Raw genomic sequence first — 25,241 nt, 5'->3', positions numbered from 1 at the left:
GACACCCATTTTTCAAGCTAGCATATAATGTCACATAAACCCAAACCACAGCTAAATGTAGCACTAACCTTTGATGATCTTCATCAGATGACAACCCTAGGACATTATGTTATACAATACATGCATGTTTTGTTCAATCAAGTTCATATTTATATCAAAAGCCAGCTTTTCACATTAGCATGTGACTAGCATGTGACTAGCATTCCCACCGAACACTGCCGGTGAATTTGCTAAATTACTCACGATAAACGTTCACAAAAAGCATAACAATTATTTTAAGAATTATAAATACAGAACTCCTCTATGCACTCGATATGTCCGATTTTAAAATAGCTTTTCGGTGAAAGCACATTTTGCAATATTCTCAGTAGATAGCCTGGCATCACAGGGCTAGCTATTTAGACACCAAGCAAGTTTAGCACTCACCAAAGTCAGATTTACTATAAGAAAAATGTTATTACCTTTGCTGTCTTCGTCAGAATGCACTCCCAGGGCTTCTACTTCAATAACAAATGTTGGTTTGGTCCCAAATTATCCATACTTATATCCAAATAGCGGCGTTTTGTTCGTGCGTTCAAGACACTATCCAAAAGGGTAAATAAGGGTGACGAGCATGGCGCAATTCGTGACAAAGATCCTCAGTCTTCAATAAAAAGAGCCAAGATGAAACACAACTTGTCAGACAGGCCACTTCCTGCATGAAATCTTCTCAGGTTTTGGCCTGCCATATGAGTTCTGTTATACTCACAGACACCATTCAAACAGTTTTAGAAACTTTAGGGTGTTTTCTATCCAAAGCCAATAATTATATGCATATTCTAGTTACTGGGCAGGAGTAGTAACCAGATTAAATCGGGTACGTTTTTTATCCGGCCGTGTCAATACTGCCCCCTAGCCCTTACAGGTTAATGCGTTTGAGACTACCAGTTGTGTTTTGACAAGGTAGGGGTGGGCATACAGAAGATAGCCCTATTTGGTAAAAGACCAAGTCCATATTACGGCAAGAACAGCTCAAATAAGCAAAGAGAATTGACAGTCCATCATTACTTTAAGACATGGTCAGTCAATCCGGAAAATGTCAAGAACTTTTAAAGTTTTTTCAAGTGCAGTCGTAAAAACCATCAAGCGCTATGATGAAACTGGCGCTCATGAGGACTGCCAGAGGAAAGGAAGACCCAGAGTTACCTCTGCTGCAGATGATAAGTTCATTAGAGTTACCAGCCTCAGAAATTGCTGCCCAAATAAAACGCTTCACAGAGTTCAAGAAACAAACATCTCAACACCAGCTGTTCAGAGGAGATTGCGTCAATCAGACCTTCATGGTCGAAATGCTGCAAAGTAACCACTACTAAAGGACACCAATAATAAGAAGAGACTTGCTTGGGCCAAGAAACACAAGCAATAGACATTAGACCGGTGGAAATCTGTCCTTTGGTCTGATGAGTCCAAATTTGAGATTTTTGGTTGCAACCGCTGTGTCTTTGAGAGATGCAGAGTAGGTGAATGGAGGATCTCCGCATGTGTGGTTCCCACCGTGAAGCATGGAGGAGGAGGTGTGATGGTATGGGGGTGATTTGCTGGTGACACTATCTGTGATTAATTTAGAATTCAAGGCACACTTAATCAATATGGCTACCACAGCATTTCCCATCTGGTGTGCGCTAGTGGGACCATTATTTGTTTTCAACAGGACAATGACGCAAAACACACCTCCAGGCTGTGTAAGGGCTACTTGACCAAGAAGGGGAGTGATGGAGTGCTGCATCAGATGACCTGGCCTCCACAATCACCCAACTTCAACCCAATTTAGATGGTTTGGGATGAGTAGGACGGCAGAGTGAAGGAAAAGCAGCTAACAAGTGCTCAGCATATGTGGGAACTCCTTCAAGACTGTTGGAAAAGCATTCCAGGTGAAGCTGGTTGAGAGAATGCCAAGAGTGTGCAAAGCTGTCATCATGGCAAAGGGTGGCTACTTTGAATAATCTCAAAAATATTTTGATTTGTTTAACACCTTGTTGGTTACTATATGATTCCATATGTGTTATTTCATAGTTTTGATGTCTTCACTATTATTCTACAATGTAGAAAATAGTACAAATAAAGAAAAACCATTCACTATAATGGGGGGGATCCTATTTCCTGCTAAGAACTTCTGCCGTACCGAGGTCACCTTTAAACCTTTTAGTCCCAGGGTCCTTAGCTTAGTGATGAGCTTTGTGGGCACTATGGTGTTGAACGCTGGGCTGTAGTCAATGAACAGCATTGGTGTTCCTTTTGTCCAGGTGGGAAAGGGCAGTGTGGAGTGCGATTGAGATTGCGTCATCTGTGGATCTGTTGGGGCGGTATGCAAATTGGAGTGGGTCTAGGGTTTCCGGCATGATGGTGTTGATGTGAGCCAAGTCATTTTTTAAGATTATTACTTATTTCACGTGATTAGTGATTCATTTATGTTTGTCCCTCATTAGAATAGACTAGAAACGTTTTAACAATTTCATTTTTAATGTGAAGTTTGCATTGTATTGCCCCATCCTTGTTGCACACAACAATCTTCCCTTCCCCTTTGTCACAAGGGGAGTTATGGCTGTTTTAAGATTTAAAAAAAATTCAACCCTGTTACTTTAATTGACACCTACTATAGTATTTTTCTTAATTTAAACTCTTGAGATGGGAAAACATGTTTTCTATGAAGTTGAACCGTTTTTTTTTTTTTTTTTACCAAATTACCTTAGCAAAAAGGCACTCTAGTGGTGGAATGACCCATCTCTGATCACATTTGATTCTGCAGAGCTGCCCTCAGAACAAGATAAAATAAGAACAATCTGTGTTTGTATTTGTCATTGGAGAATTTGAAACAAAATTTGATTAGTTTAAAGAAAGTTTTGTTGCTCTAAAATGTTGCTCTATGTACAGATACATCATGGAAATCAAGAATTATTGTGAAAATGTAATGGGAATCATTGTTGGCAGACTAATCAAAATGTTGAAAGACTCAGCTGTTGTGCAATCAGCTGTGTCAAATTTTAAGAGTTTAAGGCTGATGTTCAATTATGTAACACAAGGCTACGAAAACATGCAAAAGTTCAATGTCCAGTGCTTGTGGGTATAGAGGCATTGCATCTATAAGGTTTTGGGCTCATCCGCATCACTTGTGCTTTTGTGTATGCTTCCGTAGCCCATCAAAGTCAAATATCATTACAAATTATTCTCAGCAATACATTCATGAAGCACTGTGTGAAAAAAAACAAGCCAGAGAACATCCTTTTCATAACTCTTCTTACATAAAACTGGATAAATAGTAGGTGCAAAACAGAGCATAGGGGAAGTCTATGCATTGAGCTGGCAAAGCAGCGCCACCCCTCGTCTGATCCAGTGCTCGGCGGGCACGTCCGAGTTGAGCGCCATGGCGATTACGTAGTTGGTGGAGTGGCCAGTGGTGGAGAGTGTGCCGCGGCGCTCGCCGGTCTTGTAGACGGGGGAGAGGTAGCACATACGCTGGGGGGATGTCCTGCCTTTTGATGGGTTTCAGCCACATCTGGGGGGCAGGAGAGGGAAGAATGGATGGAGGATGGAGGACAAGAATGGAGAGAGGGGGTACAGGCAGAAAGGGGGATGATGTCCACATGAGGAGTAGGCAGGAGGACAATGATGAGAAAAGACAAGGTGGGATAATGGTTTTAGGAAATGGAATGGAGAATGGATATGAGGAAGAAAGTTGGGACAACATCAGAGAATTAAACAATTAAACCAGTTGGAAATTTGGTGACATAACATTTGAAACAATAGTAGTGAGAGAGTGAGTCCCTGGTGTACATTAGCAGGTCTGGTAAAACAAAAGGGATAAACTGGAACACTCAACTTCTCACAAAAGCAAGTTTGTGAAATCCTCATCCAATTTGATAGCAGGAGCTGCTGGTTAGATTTGCATTTCAAATCTGACAGTGTTGTGTTTTCCCCCACAAATAATAAACACATTTTTAATAAAGTTCTGCTCTTGTCAAAACAAATTTTGATAATAAGATTGCCCTGAAATTTCTGAATATTAAAAAGAGAATGCTTGTGCATTATTCAACAGCCGGCATTGTGAGGGCAAAGAAGAAGAGGGGGTGAAAAAACAACTGAGAAAACGTACAAAGCAATCAGTTATACTTTGTCTGGGAGCTTCTTGCAGGAATCTGCCACTAGCAATCTATTTTAATGTCTTACTTAATACACTATTCATACACCACATCAAGTTGTAATTAAGAAGCCCGCTAGAAAACTAGGGGAGGATAAGAGAGGACAAACTTTGTTATTGCGCTTGCCATGTTTGGGCTGAAATTGATGCGGCTGGGTGAGGCCCTGAGATAGAGCTTTGAACACAAAGCTGGGAACAATCTCCTGGGTTGAACAACGGAGCATCATTTTTTATTCTGCCGTTTGTTGTTGTTTGTACTCTCCTTGGCACCTACAGGGTATTGTAGTCTGATAAAAAGAGCTGCCTCATAGGAGTTAAGACACAGAATATAGATAGTATCTGCTCAGTTTAACTACAGTTGGGTCCACTGATACATGGGAAGATATTATCCCTCTCTCTCTATGCCCGGTGGAATTAATGGGAAAAGAATACATTCATCTTTATCCTCTGAAACCACTGTGAAGCTTATGTAAGTATAACGTTATGCATCGAGGGAAGATGGAGACATTGTCCTGACATGCAATGGGAACCCATTAGATACTGAATCATTTGCAACAAACATCATCAGGATCTTAGCACTTAGGCCAGGATTCAAACACACTGCATCACAAAAGCTATTTAGTGTTAGTTTTACTTAGACCTTACTTATAAAACTGATATTTACATGTACAATCCCACTTTAAACAAACTACAACTTATAATGACTTCATATAGCATACATAAAGTGTTAATAAGCACAATATTAATGCTTTGAAAATCCTCTATAAGCTTATGTAATACTGTATAAATGGTGTATAACATGTAACATATCAGATCCCTATGTATGTTGCATTACAGCTCCCTATGTAGGGTGCATTACCAAATGTGACATGACACACTATGTCAATTCCCCAAAAAGCTGTGCTGGAGCAGGGCAGAGATGCGTTCAACAAGGAAAATAGTTTGTGAACATTAGCTAACTGTCTAAGAAGGTAGTGTGAGGCGGGCGTGTCTGTTTTTGTCTAAACTGCCACTACAAATAATCAAGTGGCCATGTAGGCTGTCCATTACATGTAGTAGTAATATAATAATAATAATTAGAGGGTGCTTATGCAGTCCTGTTTCACTGTATGTACAAGGGAGTAACCTGTACAGGTGTAAAATGTGTTTTTTGCATATTTTTTTATTTATTTCACCTTTATTTAACCAGGTAGGCCAGTTGAGAACAAGTTCTAACTGCGACCTGGCCAAGATAAAGCAAAGCAGTGTGACACAAACAACAACAGAGTTACACATGGAATAAACAAACATACAGTCAATAACACAATATAAAAAATCTATATACAGTGTGTGCAAATTAGGTAAGATTAGGGAGGTAAGGCAATAAATAGGCCGTAGTGGCGAAGTAATTACAATTTAGCAATTAAACAATAGAGTGATATATCAGAAGATGTACAGAAGATGAATGTGCAAGTAGAGACACTGGGGTGCAAAGGAGCAAAAAAAGAAAAACAATATGGGGATGAGGTAGTTGGATGGGCTATGCACAGGTGCAACGATCTGTGAGCTGCTCTGACAGATGATGCTTAAAGTTAGTGAGGGAGATATGAGTCTCCAGCTTCAGTGATTTTTGCAATTCGTTCCAGTCATTGGCAGCAGAACTGGAAGGAAAGGTGGCCAAAGGAGGAATTGGCTTTGGGGGTGACCAGTGAAATATACCTGCTGGAGCGCGTGCAACAGGTGGGTGCTGCTATGGTGACCAGTGAGCTGAGATAAGGCAGGGCATTACCTAGCAAAGACTTATAGATGATCTGGAGCCAGTGGGTTTGGCGACGAATATGAAGCGAGGGCTAGCCAACGAGAGCTTACAGGTCGCAGTGATGGGTAGTATATGGGGCTTTGGTGCCAAAACGGATGGCACTGTGATAGACTGCATTTGCTGAGTAGAGTGTTGGAGGCTATTTTGTAAATGACATTGCCGAGGTCAAGGATCGGGAGGATAGTCAGTTTTATGAGGGTGTTTGGCAGCATGAGTGAAGGATGCTTTGTTGCAAAATAGGAAGCCGATTCTAGATTTAATTTTGGATTGGAGATGCTTAACGTGAGTCTGGAAGGAGACATATTCCAGTCATCCCACTCCCCCTAAGACACCCTCACAGAGTGGGGTCACAGCCAGGGGATCAACCATAATTGACGGCAACCCTGGCGCAATTATTTGGGTTAATTGCCTTAATCAAGGGCGGAACAACATATTTTACCTTGTCGGCTCGAGGATTCGATACAGCAACCTTTCGGTTACTGGCCCAATGCTCCTAATGGCCTCACTTGCAGTGATAATGTCTCATAGTGATTTTCTTGAAGGTCTATGTCCCTAGAGTTGGAAAATGTGTGATAATAGTGCAGCAATGGCAGCTTTCTCTGTGTTATCGCTCTTTCTTTCATCCCTCCATCCCATACATTTTAGTCATATGTACAGTTGAAGTCAGAAGTTTACATACACTTAGGTTGGAGTCATTAAAACTTGTTTTTCAACCACTCCACAAATTTCTTGTTAACAAACTATAGATTTGGAAAGTTAGTTAGGACATCTACTTTGTGCATGACTCAAGTAATGTTTCCAACAATTGTTTACAGTCAGACTATTTCACTTATATTTCACTGTATCACAATTCCAATGGTTCAGAAGTTTACATACACTAAGTTGACTGTGCCTTTAAACAGCTTGGAAAATTCCAGAAAATGATGTCATGGCTTTAGAAGCTTCTGATAGGCTAATTGACATCATTTGAGTCAATTGGAGGTGTACCTGTGGATGTATTTCAAGGCCTACCTTCAAACTCAGTGCCTCTTTGCTTGACATCATGGGAAAATCAAAAGAAATCAGCCAAAAATTATAAACCTCCACAAGTCTGGTTCATCCTAGGGAGCAATTTCCAAACACCTGAAGGTACCACGTTCATCTGTACAAACAATAGTACGCAAGTATAAACACCATGGGACCACGCAGCCGTCATAACGCTCAGGAAGGAGACGCGTTCTGTCTCCTAGAGATGAACGTACTATGGTGTGAAAAGTGCAAATCAATCCCAGAACAACAGCAAAGGACCTTGTGAAGATGCTGGAGGAAACAGGTACAAAAGTATCTATATCCACAGTAAAACGAGTCCTATATCGACAAAACCTTTAAGGCCGCTCAGCAAGGAAGAAGCCACTGCTCCAAAACCGCCATTAAAAAGCCAGACTACGGTATGCAACTGTACATGGGGACAAACACTGTACTTTTTGGAGAAATGTCCTCTGGTCTGATCAAACAAAAATATAACTGTTTGGCCATAATGACTGTCGTTATGTTTGGAGGAAAAAGGGGGAGTCTTGCAAGCCGAAGAACACCATTCCAACCGTGAAGCACGGGGGTGGCAGCATCATGTTGTGGGGGTGCTTTGCTGCAGGAGGGACTGGCGCACTTCACAAAATAGATGGCTTCATGAGTAAGGAAAAATATGTGGATATATTGAAGCAACATCTCAAGACATCAGTCAGGGTCTTCCAATGGGTCTTCCAAATGGACAATGATCCCAAGTATACTTCCAAAGTTGTGGCAAAATGGCTTAAGGACAACAAAGTCAATGTATTGGAGTGGCCATCACAAAGCTCTGACCTCAATCTTATAGAACATTTCTGGGCAGAACTGAAAAAGCGTGTGTGAGCAAGGAGGCCTACAAACCTGATTCAGTTACACCAGCTCTGTCAGGAGGAATGGGCCAAAATTCACCCAACTTATTGTGGGAAGCTTGTGAAAGGCTACCCAAAACGTTTGACCCAAGTTAAACAATTTAAAGGCAATGCTACCAAATACTAATTGAGTGTACGTAAACTTCTGACCCACTGGGAATGTGATGAATGAAATAAATCATTCTCTCTACTATTATTCTGACATTTCACATTCTTAAAATAAAGCGCTGAGCCTAACTGACCTAAGACAGGGAATTTTTACTAGGATTAAATGTCAGGAATTGTGAAAAACTGAGTTGAAATGTATTTGGCTAAGGTGTATGTAAACTTCCGACTTCAACTGTATGAGGGTTTACGTTAGACTGCTTATAACACTGCACCTTTAGGTCAATCGGCACCAATCTTTTTGACCAAGTTACTCATGGCCTCTAGTTTCTGTGTGCCAAATTAGAAAAAAATCTAAGAATAACAATAGGTTTTGCTTCGCTGTGAACCCCTAAAAATAGTTTAATATGATCTTTCACGCAGGAATGACAAATCATGTCCTGATGTTTGTTGCAAATCTGTATGTGTATTGGTTAAGGTGTAATTTGTGAGCTTGTGATGAGTCACTCACCACAGGCATGGCGTCGTGTAGCACTTTGGGGTAGGACTCAGCCAAGAGCTTGGTCTTTCTGTCCCAACGTGCACAGTCAAGGTAGAGCCCATAAATGTACACACCTGAGAAACACACATACAATCAGATACACAATATCTAGCATGTTACCTAGCACACCACCTGTTGACGCACGCACGCGCACACACACACACACACACACACACACACACAAAACAGAGTACAATTTCAATATGATGCACAGAGTACAATTTTAATATTGTACTCGAGTGTAACTGTGGCCTCGACTCTTGAAGCCAGTAGCATCATGGCAAGCTGATGAAAAAGCAGCAGGGGACCGATGGAGAGGTTGCAGTACAACATGATACAAAATGTTTTGAACACATTTCTAACAAATTCAATGACTTATTTCATGTGAATTGAAATAATTTCCTTTGAGAGGGTGATGCAGGGCTGGGGACAGAGGAAGGGAGCGTCCCTCTTTCTCTCTCCGTATCGATTTATTTTCTCTCTTATTCTCCAATCATTACCTCCCTCCCTTTCTTTCCATACTCTCTCTCTAGTCTCTTGCTACCCACCATTCGCTCTAACCCTTACCTTTCAGACTCTCTCTCCATCACCTTTCTCTCTCTCTTCCCACTTGCCCTCTCTAAAACTGCTCTGGATGTGATCAGGACAAACAAAAACTGGAAAAGCAGGATTTTGGCTCAGGAATAGGTCAGTTTCAATGAACGGAGTATTGTGTCAGAAAAGCAGGAATTCCTGATTAATCAGGAGAAATCACATCCCTCATCTCTTTCTCTACTTCACCCTTTTACTTCTCCCCGCCCTCTCTCACCATTCCATCCCTCCACCCTCTGTCTGTCTCACCGTCTTCTGGGGGCTGGCGATACTCCTTGTCATCCAGCACCTCAAAGTCGAAGCCCAGCAAGTCGATGGGGATGGTGTGTTTGCGGGCATAGTTCTGCTGGCCTCCCGTCAGGAAGGCCTGGGTGAAGAAGAAGCCTGACATCCAGAATACTGCCGGCGTCCCGTGTTCATACCAGTCCTGCAGAGGGACGAATGGAGCACAGCACAAAGGCTTAATGCAAAGGCAAACTAAGGTCGGCGGCAATTAAAGGGTGACACTTTGCAAGTGCAGTATGAAAGTTTACCTATTAGCCGGGGGCTACTGTTAGATATTGTGTTGCTCCTGTTGACAAGGCTGTTTCTGACCTTCAGTCTGCCTTTATTGTTTTTTACAGAAAACCTTTACCTTATGAGGGGGTAGAGTCAAAGTTTTTAAAGTACACTACTTGACCAAAAGTATGTGGACATGTGCTCGTCGAAATCTCATTCTATCACGCCCTGATCTGTTTCACCTGTCCTTGTGCTTGTCTCCACCCCCCTCCAGGTGTTTCCCATCTTCCCCTGTGTATTTATACCTGTGTTTTCTGTCTCTGTTGCTAGTTATTCTTGTTTGTTCAAGTCTACCAGCATGTTGTCTCAGCTCCTAATTTTCCCTAGTCTCTTTTTCTCATCCTCCTGGTTTTTGACCTTTGCCTGTCCTGACTCTGTACCCGCCAGCATGACCTGACCCTGAGCCTGCCGGCAGTCCTGTACCTTTGTTCCACCTCTGGATTACCGACCTCTGCCTGACCTGACCCTGACTGCCGTCCTGTAACCTTGGCCTCTGCTCTGGATCATCGAATCCTGCCTGCCTTTACCTGTCGTTTGCCTGCCCCTGTGGTTACAATAAACACTTGCACTTGGGTCTTACCTTGAAACCTGATACATTCCCCCCTTAACTGGAACTAAGGGGCCTAGCCCGAACCATGAAAAACAGCCACACACCATTATTCCTCCTCCAACAAACTTTACAGTTGGCAGTATGTATTAGGGCAGGTAGCATTCTCCTGGCATCCGCCAAACCCAGATTCGTCAGTCAGCCTGCCAAATGGTGACGAGTGATTCATCACTCCAGAGCATGCGTTTCCAAAGCTCCAGAGTCCAATGGCGGTGAGCTTTAAACCACTCCAGCGGATGCTTGACATTGTGCATGGTGATCTTAGGCTTGTGTGCGGCTGCTCGGCCATGCGAACAGTTATTGTAATGACGTTGCTTCCAGAAGTAGTTTGGAACTCGGTAGTGAAATGCTTACTTACAAGCCCTTAACCAACAATGCAGTTTTAAAAAATATCACAAAAAAGAGATAAGAGCAGCAGTAAAATAACAATAGCGAGGCTATATACAGGGGATACCGGTAGCGTCAATGTGCGGGGACACCGGTGTTGAGGTAATATGTATTAAAGTTATTAAAGTGACTATAAATAGATAATAACAGAGAGTACCAGCAGCGTAGGGGGGGGGGGGTTAATGCAAATAGTCATTTGATTAGATGTACAGGAGTCTTATGGCTTGGGGTAGAAGCTGTTTAGAAGCCTCTTGGACCTAGACTTGGCGCTCCAGTACCACTTGCCATGCGGTAGCAGAGAGAACAGTCTTGGACTAGGGGTGGCTGGAGTCTTTGACAATTCTTAGGGCCTTCCTCTGACACCGCCTAGTATAGAGGTCCTGGATGGTAGAAAGCTTGGCCCCAGTAATGTACTGGGCCATACCTACCACCCTCTGCAGTGCCTTGCGGTCGGAGGCTGAGCAGTTTCCATACCAGGCGGTGAAAAGGTGGGCCGAACAGGCCCCCATTAACATCGACAGGGCTGTAGTGGAGCCGGTCGAGAGTTTCAAGTTCCTTGGTGTCCACATCACCAACGAACTGTCATGGTCCAAACACACCAAGACAGTCGTGAAGAGGGCACGACAAAACTTTTTCCCCCTAAGGAGACTGAAAAGATTTGGCATGGGTCCCCAGATCCTCAAAAGGTTCTACAGCTGCACCATCAAGAGCATCCTGACTGGTTGCATCACCGTCTGGTATGACATCTGACCGTAAGGCGCTACAGAGGGTAGTGCGAATGGCCCAGTACATCACTGGGGCCAAGCTTCCTGCCATCCAGGACCTATACAATAGGCGGTGTCATGACGTTGGCCTGTTGGGGGAGGTTTATGAACCCCATAAATACCTTTCCCCTTTTCTTTCTCTCTACTTTATAGAGTTGACTCTTGTAAAGCCTTTGTAGCAGAGATTCTGGTAACATCGAAAGGTGGGAAATGGAACCATACTTCGGTAATCCAACCAATTAAAAATATGCGTTGGTAATTAATGAATATGATCTCAGATCAGTTGTTGTCTAAGACATTACTACTAATTTATTTCTTTATTTTATTTTACCTTTATTTAACCAGGTAGGCAAGTTGAGAACAAGTTCTCATTTACAATTGCGACCTGGCCAAGATAAAGCAAAGCAGTTCGACAACATACAAAAACAGAGTTACACATGGAGTAAAACAACATACAATCAATGATACAGTAGACAAAAATAAGACTATATACAATGTGAGCAAATGATATGAGATAAGGGAAGTAAAGGCAAAAAAGGCCATGGTGGCAAAGTAAATAAAGTATAGCATGTAAAACACTGGAATGGTAGATTTATAATTTGAAGAAAGTTCAAAGTTAAAATATAAATAATATGGTGCAAAGGAGCAAAATAATAAATTAAATAAATAAATAAATGCAGTAGGGGTAGTAGTTTGGGCTAAATTATAGATGGGCTATGTACAGGTGCAGTGATCTGGGAGCTGCTCTGATAGCTGGTGCTTAACCTGTTGGGGATAGGGGGCAGTATTGACACGGCTGGATAAAAAACGTACCCGATTTAATCTGGTTACTACTCCTGCCCAGTAACTAGAATATGCATATAATTATTGGCTTTGGATAGAAAACACCCTAAAGTTTCTAAAACTGTTTGAATGGTGTCTGTGAGTATAACAGAACTCCTATGGCAGGCCAAAACCTGAGAAGATTTCAAGCAGGAAGTGGCCTGTCTGAGAAGTAGTGTTTCATCTTGGCTCTTTTTATTGAAGACTCAGGATCTGTGCAATAACGTGACACTTCCTACGTCTTCCATAGGGTCTCAGAGCCCGGGAAAACGTTGAACGATATCGAGGCAGGCTCTGGCTGAAACACTTTATCGCTTTTGGCAAGTGGCCACTCAGAGTACTATGGGCTTAGGCGCGTGCCCGCTTCAACCGAATGCTTTGTTTTCCTTTGTCTGTTTATCTAAACGCAGATTCCCGGTCGGAATATTATCGCTTTTTCATGAGAAAAATGGCATAAAATTGATTTTAAACAACGGTTGACATGCTTCGAAGTACGGTAATGGAATATTTAGAATTATTTTGTCACGAATTGCGCCATGCTCGTAACCCTGATTTAGCCTTTAGGATAGTGTCTGGAACGCACGAACAAAACGCCGCTGTTTGGATATAACGATGGATTATTTTGGACCAAACCAACATTTGTTATTGAAGTAGAAGTCCTGGGAGTGCATTCTGACGAAGACAACAAAGGTAATAACATTTTTCTTATAGTAAATCTGACTTTGATGAGTGCTAAACCTGCTGGATGTCTAAATAGCTAGCCCTGTGATGCCGGGCTATCTACTGAGAATATTGCAAAATGTGCTTTCACCGAAAAGCTATTTTAAAATCGGACATATCGAGTGCATAGAGGAGTTCTGTATCTATAATTCTTAAAATAATTGTTATGCTTTTTGTGAACGTTTATCGTGAGTAATTTAGTAAATTCACCGGCAGTGTTCGGTGGGAATGCTAGTCACATGCTAATGTAAAAAGCTGGTTTTTGATATAAATATGAACTTGATTGAACAAAACATGCATGTATTGTATAACATAATGTCCTAGGGTTGTCATCTGATGAAGATCATCAAAGGTTAGTGCTACATTTAGCTGTGGTTTGGGTTTATGTGACATTATATGCTAGCTTGAAAAATGGGTGTCTGATTATTTCTGGCTCGGTACTCTGCTGACATAATCTAATGTTTTGCTTTCGTTGTAAAGCCTTTTTGAAATCGGACAGTGTGGTTAGATTAACGAGAGTCTTATCTTTAAAATGGTGTAAAATAGTCATATTTCTTAAAAATTGAAGTAATAGCATATCTAAGGATTTGAATAAAGCGCCACAGGATTCAACTGGCTGTTGAGTAGGTTGGACGCAAGCATCCCACCTAGCCCATAGAGGTTAAAGCTAGTGAGGGAGATAAGTGTTTCCAGTTTCAGAGATTTTTGTAGTTCGTTCCAGTCATTGGCAGCAGAGAACTGGAAGGAGAGACGACCAAAGGAGGACTTGGCTTTAGGGGTGACCAGAGAGATCAACCTGCTGGAGCGTGTGCTACAGGTGGGTGCTGCTATGGTGACCAGTGAGCGGAGATAAGGGGGAACTTTACCTAGCAGGGTCTTGTAGATGACCTGGAGGCAATGTGTTTGGCGACGATTATGAAGCGAAGGCCAGCCAACGAGAGCGTACAGGTCGCAGTGGTGGGTAGTATATGGGGCTTTGGTGACAAAACGGATGGCACTGTGATAGACTGCATCCAGCTTGTTGAGTAGGGTATTGGAGGCTATTTTGTAAATGACATCGCCGAAGTCGAGGATTGGTAGGATGGTCAGTTTTACGAGGGTATGTTTGGCAGCATGAGTGAAGGATGCTTTGTTGCGAAATAGGAAGCCAATTCTAGATTTAACTTTGGATTGGAGATGATTGATGTGAGTCTGGAAGGAGAGTTTACAGTCTAACCAGACACCTAGGTATTTGTAGTCGTCCACAAATTCTAAGTCAGAACCGTCCAGAGAAGTGATGCTGGACAGGCGGGCAGGTGCAGGCAGCGATCGGTTGAAGAGCATGCATTTAGTTTTACTTGTATTTAGGAGCAGTTGGAGACCACGGAAGGAGAGTTGTATGGCATTGAAGCTCGTCTGGAGGGTTGTTAACCTGTTAGGGCTAGGGGGCAGTATTGACACGGCTGGATAAAAAACATACCCGATTTAATCTGGTTACCACTCCTACCCAGTAACTAGAATATGCATATACTTATTACATATGGATAGAAAACACCCTAATTTTTCTAAAACTGTTTGAATGGTGTCTGTGAGTATAACAGAACTCAAATGGCAGGTCAAAACCTGAGAGATTCCTTTACAGGAAGTGGCCTGTCTGACCATTTCTTGAACTTGTTTTCCATCTCTATCATTTACTAAGGATCTCTGCTCTAACGTGACACTTCCCACGTCTTCCATAGGCTCTCAGAGCCCGGGAAAAAAACAGAATGTCGTCATTCCAGCCCCAGGCTGAAACACATTATCGCCTTTCTCAAGTGGCCGATCAAGGGACATTGGCTTATGCGTGTGACCCCGACCGCCCCGCCTTTGGGATTTTTTCCTCTGTTTGCCGAAAAGGAGATTCCCTGTCGGAATATTATCGCTTTTCTACGAGAAAAATGGCGTAAAAATTGATTTTAAACAGCGGTTGACATGCTTCGAAGTACGGTAATGGAATACTTAGAATTTTATTGTCACGAATTGCGCCATGCGCGCGACACTTCTTTACTATTTCGGATAGTGTCTGGAACGCACGAACAAAACGGCGCTATTCGGATATAACGATGGATTATTTTGGACCAAACCAACATTTGTTATTGAAGTAGCAGTCCTGGGTGTGTATTCTGACGAAGACAACAAAAGGTAATCAAACTTTTATAATAGTAAATGTGATTATGGTGAGTGCTAAACTTGCCGGGTGTCTAAATAGCGAGCCCGTGATGCCTGGGCTATGTACTTAGAATATTGCAAAATGTGCTTTCACCAAAAAGCTATTTTAAAATCGGACATATCGAGTGCATAGAGGAGGTCTGTATCTATAATTCTTAAAATAATTGTTATGCTTTTTGTGAACGTTTATCGTGAGTAATTTAGTAAAATGTTAGCGAATTCCCCGGAAGTTTGCGGGGGTATGCTAGTTCTGAACGTCACATGCTAATGTAAAAAGCTGGTTTTTGATATAAATATGAACTTGATTGAACAAAACATGCATGTATTGTATAACATAATGTCCTAGGGTTGTCATCGGATGAAGATCATCAAAGGTGAGTGCTGCATTTAGCTGTCTTCTGGGTTTTGGTGACATTATATGCTGGCTTGAAAAATGGGTGTCTGATTATTTCTGGCTTGGTACTCTGCTGACATAATCTAATGTTTTGCTTTCGTTGTAAAGCCTTTTGAAATCGGACAGTGTGGTTAGATTAACGAGAGTCTTGTCTTTAAATGGCTGTAAAATAGTCATATGTTTGAGAAATTGAAGTAATAGGATTTTTAAGGTTTTGAAAATCGCGCCACAGGATAGCAGTGGCTGTTACGTAGGTGGGACGAATTCGTCCCGCCTAGCCTAGAGAGGTTAACACAGTGTCCAAAGACGGGCCAGAAGTATACAGAATGGTGTCGTCTGCGTAGAGGTGGATCAGAGATTCACCAGCAGCAAGAACGACATCATTGATGTATACAGAGAAAAGAGTTGGCCCAAGAATTGTACCCTGTGGTACCCCCATAGAGACTGCCAGAGGTCCGGACAGCAGGCCCTCTGATTTGACACACTGAACTCTATCAGAGAAGTAGTTGGTGAACCAGGCGACGCAATCGTTTGAGAAACCAAGGCTACTGAGTCTGCCGATGAGGATGTGGTGATTAACAGAGTCAAAAGCTTTGGCCAGGTCAATGAATACGGCAGCACAGTATTGTTTCTTATCGATGGCGGTTACGATGTCGTTTAGGACCTTGAGCGTGGCTGAGGTGCACCCATGACCAGCTCTGAAACCAGATTGCATAGCGGAGTGGGTGCGGTGGGATTCAAAATGGTCGGTAATCTGTTTGTTGACTTGGCTTTCGAAGACCTTAGAAAGGCAGGGTAGGATGGATATAGGTCTGTAGCAATTTGGGTCAAGAGTGTCACCTCCTTTGAAGAGGGGGATGACAGCAGCTGCTTTCCAATCTATGGGAATCTCAGACAACACGAAAGAGAGGTTGAACAGGCTAGTAATAGGGGTTGCAATAATTTCGGCAGATAATTTTACAAAGAAAGGGTCCAGATTGTCAAGCCCAGCTGATTTGTAGGGGTCCAGATTTTGCAGCTCTTTCAGAACATCAGCTGAATGGATTTGGGAGAAGGAGAAATGGGGGAGGATTGGGCGAGTAGCTGTGGGGGGTGCAGTGCTGTTGAATGCAGTAGGGGTAGTTAGGTGGAAAGCATGGCCAGCCGTAGAAAAATGCGTATTGAAATTCTTAATTATAGTGGGCTTATCGGTGGTGACAGAGTTTCCTATCCTCAGTGCAGTGGGCAGTTGGGAGGAGGTGTTCTTATTCTCCATGGACTTTACAGTGTCCCAAAACTTTTTAGAGTTTGAGTTGCAGGAAGCAAATTTCTGTTTGAAAAAGCTAGCCGTGGCGTTTCTAACTGCCTGTGTGTATTGGTTTCTAACTTCTCTGAAAAGTTGCATATCGCGGGGGGAGTTCGATGCTAATGCAGAACGCCACAGGATATTTTGGTGTTGGTTAAGGGCAGTCAGGTCTGGGGAGAACCAAGGGCTATATCTGTTCCTGGTTCTAAATTTCTTGAAAGGGGCATGCTTATTTAAGATGGTGAGGAAGGCATTTTTTGAAAATAACCAGGCATCCTCTACTGACGGGATGAGGTCAATATCCTTCCAGGATACCAGGGCCAGGTCGATTAGAAAGGCTTGCTCGTTGAAATGTTTCAGGGAGGGTTTGACAGTAATGAGTGGAGGTCGTTTGACCGCTGAACCATTACGGGTGCAGGCAATGAGGCAGTGATCGCTGAGATCTTGGTTGAAAACAGCAGAGGTGTATTTAGAGGGCACGTTGGTTAGGATGATATCTATGAGGGTGCCAGTGTTTGCGGCTTTGGGGTTGTACCTGGTGGGTTCATTAATAATGATAATAATGACAGGATGACATAAACTGTATCTTGGAAAGTCGTCACATTCTAGTTATCAGATTCACATGGAAATGTTGTGCAATTTAAATGTTTAAATATGAAACTATTTGTGAAAAGATAATGTAATTTTAGCTTCTTAAATGAAAGAACGGTTTGTCATTGAGAAACTCTACTCACACAGAGGCCCCGCCCAAGTGAACAGACTTTGGTTGTAAAATATGAAACACGCCCTTCTTTCACTACTATATAAACCTGTTGACGAAAATTCAACTTTCTGTTCCGAGGACGACGGTCCTAAATTAAAAGGGCTCAGATACTAACCTAACGAAATTAGCATCGTGTTCAATGTGACGATCGACACGCCGAAAGGATGAATTTCGACTATACCAGCTAGAATATAGCACGAGCTTAAAAGTATGGCAACTTGGTATGAACTTTGAACTCTTATTCACTCCAGAAGTGATACCTCCTAGACGTTGAGTTAGCAGCAGCTGCTGTAAACGTGGGCTAGGAAAGGACGGACGACATATCCAGTCTAACACACACAATGATACTACAACGTATCCAGTTTACCACCAGATACATTCTTCAGAGGGCAAGAGATCCCTGCTGAGCAAACCGACCTTCCATCTACAACCAACCTATTGAAGCGCAGCTCAGAGTAAATATTCCTTGCATTTTCTTTTTCCAAATGGGCGGTTACTAGGTCTTTAAGAGTTTATTCGGAAGATAACAGCTCTATAAACATTATTTCGTGGTGCCCCGACTTTCTAGTTAATTACATTTACCTGATTAGCTTAAACAGGTAATATTAATTACAGAGAAATTATTTTATAGAATAGCATGTCATATCACTTAATCCGGCATAGCCAAAGACACGACAGCGGTGTCAGATGAAAACCCATAAAATTGTCAGAGACTCCAGTCACCCAAGTTATAGACTGTTTTCTCTGCAACCGCACGGCAAGCTGTACTGGAGCGGCAAGTTAAGGACCAAAAGGCTCCTCAACAGCTTCTGGCTCCTAAACCCCCAAGCCATAAAACTGCTGAACAATTAATAAAATCGCCACCGGACAATTTACATTGACCCCCCTTCCTTTTAGTACACTGCTGCGACTCGCTGTTTATTATCTATGCATAGTCTCTTCACCCCCACCTACATTTACCTTTTAGTCATTTAGTAGACGCTCTTATCCAGAGCGACTTACAGTAGTGAATGCATACATTTCATACATTTTTTTTTTTCTGTGCTGGCCCCCCGTGGGAATCGAACCCACAACCCTGGCGTTGCAAACACCATGCTCTACCAACTGAGCTACAGGGAAGGCTACATGTACAAATTACCTCAACTGACTTGTACCTCTGCACACTGTAGCAGTAGTGGTGCCCCTTGTATATAGCCTCGTTATTGTTATTCTTATTGAGTTCCTTTTTACTATTACTTTTGTCATGAGTGAACAGGGAGTACAGGAGGGGACTGAGCACGCACCCCTGAGGGGCCCCCGTGTTGAGGATCAGTGTGGCGGATGTGTTGTTACCTACCCTTACCACCTGGGCGCGACCCGTCAGGAAGTCCAGCATCCAGTTGCAGAGGGAGGTGTTTAGTCCCAGGGTCCTTAGCTTAGTGATGAGCTTTGAGGGCACTATGGTGTTGAATGCTGAGCTGTAGTCAATGAATAGCATTCTCACATAAGGGTTCATTTTGTCCAGGTGGGAAAGGGCAGTATGGAGTGAAATAGAGATCTGTGGATCTGTTGGGGCGGTATGCGAATTGGAGTGGGTCTAGGGTTTCTGGAATAATGGTGTTGATGTGAGCCATGACCAGCCTTTCAAAGCATTTCATGGCTACAGACGTGAGTGCCTGTCGTTAGTCATTTAAGCAGGTTACCTTCGTGTTATTGGGCATAGGGACTATGGTGGTCTGCTTGAAACATGTTGGTATTACAGACACAGACAGGGAGAGGTTGAAAATGTCAGTGAAGACACTTGCATATATGCATATAATTATTGGCTTTGGATAGAAAACACCCTAAAGTTTCTAAAACTGTTTGAATGGTGTCTGAGTATAGCAGAACTCATATGGCAGGCAAAAACCTGAGAAGATTCCTTACAGGAAGTGCCCTCTCTGACAAGATCTTGTTCTTCTTGTCTCTGTTTATTGAAGACTGAGGATCTTTGCTGTAACGTGACACTTCCTACGGCTCCCATAGGCTCTCAGAGCCCGGGAAAAAGCTGAATGATATCGAGGCAGCCCCAGGCTGAAACACATTTGCGCTTTTGGCAAGTGGCCGATCAGAGGACAATGGGCTTAGGCGCGTGCACGAGTCGACCCCGTGCTTTATTTTCTTTCGTCTTTTTACCTAAACGCAGATTCCCGGTCGGAATATTATCGCTTTTTACGAGAAAAATGGCATAAAAATTGATTTTAAACAGCGGTTGACATGCTTCGAAGTACGGTAATGGAATATTTAGAATTTTTGTCACGAAATGCGCCGTGCTTGTCACCCTTATTTACCCTTTCGGATAGTGTCTTGATCGCACGAACAAAACGCCGCTGTTTGGATATAACTATGGATTATTTGGGACCAAACCAACATTTGTTATTGAAGTAGAAGTCCTGGGAGTGCATTCTGACGAAGAACACCAAAGGTAATCAAACTTTTCTAATAGTAAATCGGAGTTTGGTGAAGGCTAAACTTGGTGGGTGTCTAAATAGCTAGCCCTGTGATGCCGGGCTATCTACTTAGAATATTGCAAAATGTGCTTTCACCGAAAAGCTATTTTAAAATCGGACATATCGAGTGCATAGAGGAGTTCTGTATCTATAATTCTTAAAATAATTGTTATGCTTTTTGTGAATGTTTATCGTGAGTAATTTAGTAAATTTTTAGTAAATTCACCGGAAGTTTGCGGGGGGTATGCTAGTTCTGAACGTCACATGCTAATGTAAAAAGCTGGTTTTTGATATAAATATGAACTTGATTGAACAAAACATGCATGTATTGTTTAACATAATATCCTAGGGTTGTCATCTGATGAAGATCAAAGGTTAGTGCTGCATTTAGCTGTCTTCTGGGTTTTTGTGACATTATATGCTAGCTTGAAAAATGGGTGTCTGATTATTTCTGGCCGGGTACTCTGCTGACAAAATCTAATGTTTTGCTTTCGTTGTAAAGCCTTTTTGAAATCGGACAGTGTGGTTAGATTAACGAGAGTCTTGTCTTTAAAATGGTGTAAAATAGTCATATGTTTGAGAAATTGAAGTAATAGCATTTCTAAGGTATTTGAATAACGCGCCACGGGATTTCACTGGCTGTTACGTAGGTGGGACGAAATCGTCCCACTGGCCCTAGAGAAGTTAGAGTACACATCCTGGTAATCTGTCTGGCCTTGCAGACTGTTTAATAGGTCTTACTCACATCGGCTGCGGAGAGCGTGATCACATAGTCATCTGGAACAGCAGACGCTCTCATGCATGTTTCAGTGTTACTTGTCTCGAAGCGAGCATAGAAGTTATTTAGCTCGTCTGGTAGGCTTGTGTCACTGGGTAGCTCTTGGCTGTGCTTCCCAAATGTGTCTCTAAGTAAAAATGAAAATTGTGCATGACTTCAATATTACTTACTTAAACTGTTGTTACACTAAGATTTTCATTCTTTTAGAATTAATTTGCTCTTACTGTAGTACTGTAGCCCACTCCCGACCAGTCAGGTTATACAGTGCCTGACTGGCGCAACTGTTTAAGACACTAGAGGTCGACTGATTATGATTTTTCAACATCGAAACCGATACCGATTATTGGAGGACCAAAAAAAGCAGATACCGATTAATCGGACGATTTTTATACAGTTGAAGTCGGAAGTTTACATACACCTTAGCCAAATACATTTAAACTCAGTTTTTCACAATTCCTGACATTTAATCCTAGTAAAAATTCCCTGTCTTAGGTCAGTTAGGATCACCACTTTATTTAAAAAATGTGATATGTCAGAATAATAGCAGAGTGAATGATTTATTTCAGCTTTCATTTCTTTCATCACATTCCCAGTGGGTCAGAAGTTTACATACACTCAATTAGTATTTGGTAGTATTGCCTTTAAATTGTTTAACTTGGGTCAAACGTTTTGGGTAGCCTTCCACAAGCTTCCCACAATAAGTTGGGTGAATTTTGGCCCATTCCTCCTGACAGAGCTGGTGTAACTGAGTCAGGTTTGTAGGCCTCCTTACTCACACATGCTTTTTCAGTTCTGCCCAGAAATCTTCTATAAGATTGAGGTCAGGGCTTTGTGATGGCCACTCCAATACCTTGACATTGTTGTCCATAAGCCATTTTGCCACAACTTTGGAAGTATGCTTGAGGTCATTGTCCATTTGGAAGACCCATTTGCGACCAAACTTTAACTTCCTGACTGATGTCTTGAGATGTTGCTTCTATATGTCTACATAATTTCCCCCCTCATGATGCCATCTATTGTGTGAAGTGCACCATTCCCTCCTGCAGCAAAGCACCCCCACAACATGATGCTGCCACCCCCGTGCTTCATGGTTGGGATGGTGTTCTTCGGCTGGCAAGCCTCCCCCTTTTTCCTCCAAACATAACAATGGTCATTATAGCCAAACAGTTCTATTTTTTGTTTCATCCGACCAGAGGATATTTCTCCAAAAAGTACCATCTTTGTACCCATGTTCAGTTGCAAACCGTAGTCTGGCTTTTTTTTATAGCGGTTTTGGATCAGTGGCTTCTTCCTTGCTGAGCGGCCTTTCAGGTTATGTCGATACAGAACTCATTTTACTGTGGATATTGATACTTTTGTATCGGTTTCATCCAATATCTTCACAAGGTCCTTTGCTGTTGTTCTGGAATTGATTTGCACTTTTAGCACCAAAGTACGTTCTCCTCTAGGAGACAGAACGCGTCTCCTTCCTGAACAGCATGACAGTTGTGTGGTCCCATGGTGTTTATACTTGCATATTATTGTTTGTACAGATGAACGTGGTACCTTCAGGTGTTTGGAAATTGAACCAAACTTTTGTTGAGGTCTTGGCTGATTTATTTTCATTTTCCCATGATGTCAAGCAAAGAGGCACTGAGTTTGAAGGTGGGCCTTGAAATACATCCACTCCAATTGACTCAAATTATGTCAATTAGCCTATCAGAAGCTTCTAAAGCCATTACATAATTTTCTGGAATTTTCCAAGCTGTTTAAACGCACAGTCAACTTAGTGTATGTAAACTTCTGACCCACTGGAATTGTGATACAATGAATTATAATTGAAATAATCTTTCTGTAAACAATTGTTGGAAAAATTACTTGTGTCATGCCCAAAGTAGATGTCCCAACCGACTTGCCAAAACTATAGTTTGTTAACAAGAAATTTGTGGAGTGGTTGAAAAACGAGTTTTAATGACTCCAACCTAAGTGTATGTAAACTTCCGACTTCATCTGTAAGTGGCAGTCTTCAAATGTATACACCTTGTATGTATTCACAGATTTTTGTTGGTACATCAGGAGAGGAGACTGAGCTAAAAAGACCTAAAAAGGCATAGCGCCTCAAGCACAGACCTACTTTGCTTCATGTTTTTTTTTTTTGTGTTTTCTTTTTACGTCTGCTTAGTACACATGTCCTCTATATACACTATATATACAGAAAATAGGAATTTGGCTCTATCAGGTGCTGACAGGTGTATAGAATCGAGCACACAGCCATGCAATCTCCATAGACAAACATTGGCAGTAGAATGACCTTACTGAATGGCTCAGTGACTTTCAATGTGGCACCGTCATAGGATGCAACCTTTCCAACAAGTCAGTTTGTCAAATTTCTGCCCTGCTAGAGCTGACCCGGTCAACTGTAAGTGCGAAGTGGAAACGTCTAGGAGCAACATCGGCTTAACCACAAAGCTCTCAAAATGGGACCGCTGAGCACTGAAGCACGTAAAATTCGTCTGTCCTCGGTTGCAATACTCACAACAGAGTTCCAAACTGCCTCTGGAAGCAATGTCAGCACAATAACTGTTCACCAGGAGCTTCATAAAATGGGTTTCCATGGCCGAGCAGCCGCACACAAGCCTAAGATCACCATGCGCAATGCCAAATGTCAGCTATAGTGGTGTAAAGCTCACCGCCATTGGATTTTTTTATTTCACCTTTATTTAACCAGGTAAGCAAGTTGAGAACAAGTAATCATTTACAATTGCGACCTGGCCAAGATAAAGCAAAGCAGTTCGACACATACAACAACACAGAGTTACACATGGAGTAAAACAAACAAACAGTACAGTAGAAAAATAAGTCTATATACAATGTGAGCAAATGAGGTGAGATAAGGGAAATAAAGGCAAAAAAGGCCATGGCGGCAAAGTAAATACAATATAGCAAGTAAAACACTGGAATGGTAGATTTGTAGTGGAAGAAAGTGCAAAGTAGAAAAAATGGGGTTCAAAGGAGCAAAATAAATGAATAAATACAGTAGGGGAAGAGGTAGTTGTTTGGGCTAAAATGGATTGATGGATCACTCTTCACCATCTGCCAGTTTAACGAACAAATCTGGGTTTGGCGGATACCAGGAGAACGCTACTTGCTGAATGCAAAGTGCCAACTGTAAAGTTTGGTGGAGGAGGAATAATGCTCTGGGGCTGTTTTTCATGATTCGGTCCATTAGTTCCAGGGAAGGGACATCTTAACGCTACAGCATACAATAAAATTCAAGACAATTCTGTAATTCCAACTTTGTGGCAACAGTATGAGTGTCAGGAATCCCGCTTCCTGAGTCTGTTTTTGCCTGAGATGACTGTTTCTTGTTTGAGTGTTGTCTAAGGTTCCTGAACGCACCCTGTCTGGTTGCCAGGCAATGAAGTTAGGCGGGATATCTATTGATTACCCGCACCTGCATCTCATCAACCTTCTGCACACCTGGTCCTGATCTTCACCTCTTCTTAAACCCTGAGCTGACATCCATTCCCTGCCGGATCGTTAGCAACGAACATCATTCTCTCGGAAAGTTCAACTCCCTTGCCTGGCCGTCGGTGGATACAGTTACTTCATTGGATCAACCCATTTACTCTCATCAACTCACCTCCGCTGCCGCTCCGTCTCCTGGATCACTCAAATTACACATCAAGACTACCAATAAATACTCACCTTCAGTTTATTCACCTTGTCCTGGTCTGCTTCTGGGTTCTGTCTTAGAGAATCGTGACAATGAGGAAGGCCCTTCCCTGTTTCAGCATGACAATGCACAAAGCGAGGTCCGTACAGAAATGGTTTTTCGAATTCGGTGTGGAATAACTTGACTGTTCTGCACAGAGCCCTGACCTCAACTCCATCAAACACCTTTGGGATGAATTGGAACGCTGACTGCGAGCTAGGCCTAATCGCCCAACATCAGTGCCTGACCTCACTAATGCTCTTGTGGCTGAATGGAAGCAAGTCCCTGTAGCAATGTTCCAACATCTAGTGGAAAGTCTACCCAGAAGAGTGTTATAGCAGCAAACTCCATATTAATGCCCATGATTTTAGAATGAGATGTTCGACGAGCAGGTGTCCACATACTTTTGTCATGTAGTGTATGTGAAGTGTGAAGCATTCTGTATATCAGCTAACTTTATATGGGCCCAAGTAGCTAGCTAGCCAATTCGCTAACGCCAGGAAGTGAAGTCAAAATTTTGACTTGTCAACAAGCATTACTTATTGTGTATCTGAGAGTATTAGGTGACGTTGCCTCTAGACGCTGATCTTTGGTCAGTTGAGCATTTTCCACTATAATGATTAACGTTAGGTTTGGGGGAGGGGAAGCTAATCCTAGATCAAATTAAATCATACTGTATTTGTCACATGCAC

General features: G+C 42.3%; 1 protein-coding gene across 1 annotated transcript in view; it reads right to left on the bottom strand.

Moving 5' to 3' along the window:
- Positions 1-2,476: 2,476 nt before the first annotated feature.
- Positions 2,477-25,241, bottom strand: part of dnah7 (dynein, axonemal, heavy chain 7) — a 278,292-nt gene continuing 255,527 nt past the window's right edge. Inside the window, 4 exon segments of the mRNA XM_045707381.1 lie at positions 2,477-3,498; positions 3,500-3,532; positions 8,502-8,605; positions 9,372-9,549. Of these exon segments, the coding sequence (XP_045563337.1) occupies positions 3,325-3,498; positions 3,500-3,532; positions 8,502-8,605; positions 9,372-9,549 (489 nt within the window). The 3' untranslated portion in view covers positions 2,477-3,324.

This window comes from Salmo salar, chromosome ssa25 (assembly GCF_905237065.1).
Source record: "Salmo salar chromosome ssa25, Ssal_v3.1, whole genome shotgun sequence".
Taxonomy (NCBI): Eukaryota; Metazoa; Chordata; class Actinopteri; order Salmoniformes; family Salmonidae; genus Salmo; species Salmo salar.
The sequence above is the reverse complement of the archived record's forward strand: the minus strand, read 5'-3'. Positions and strand labels throughout refer to the sequence as shown.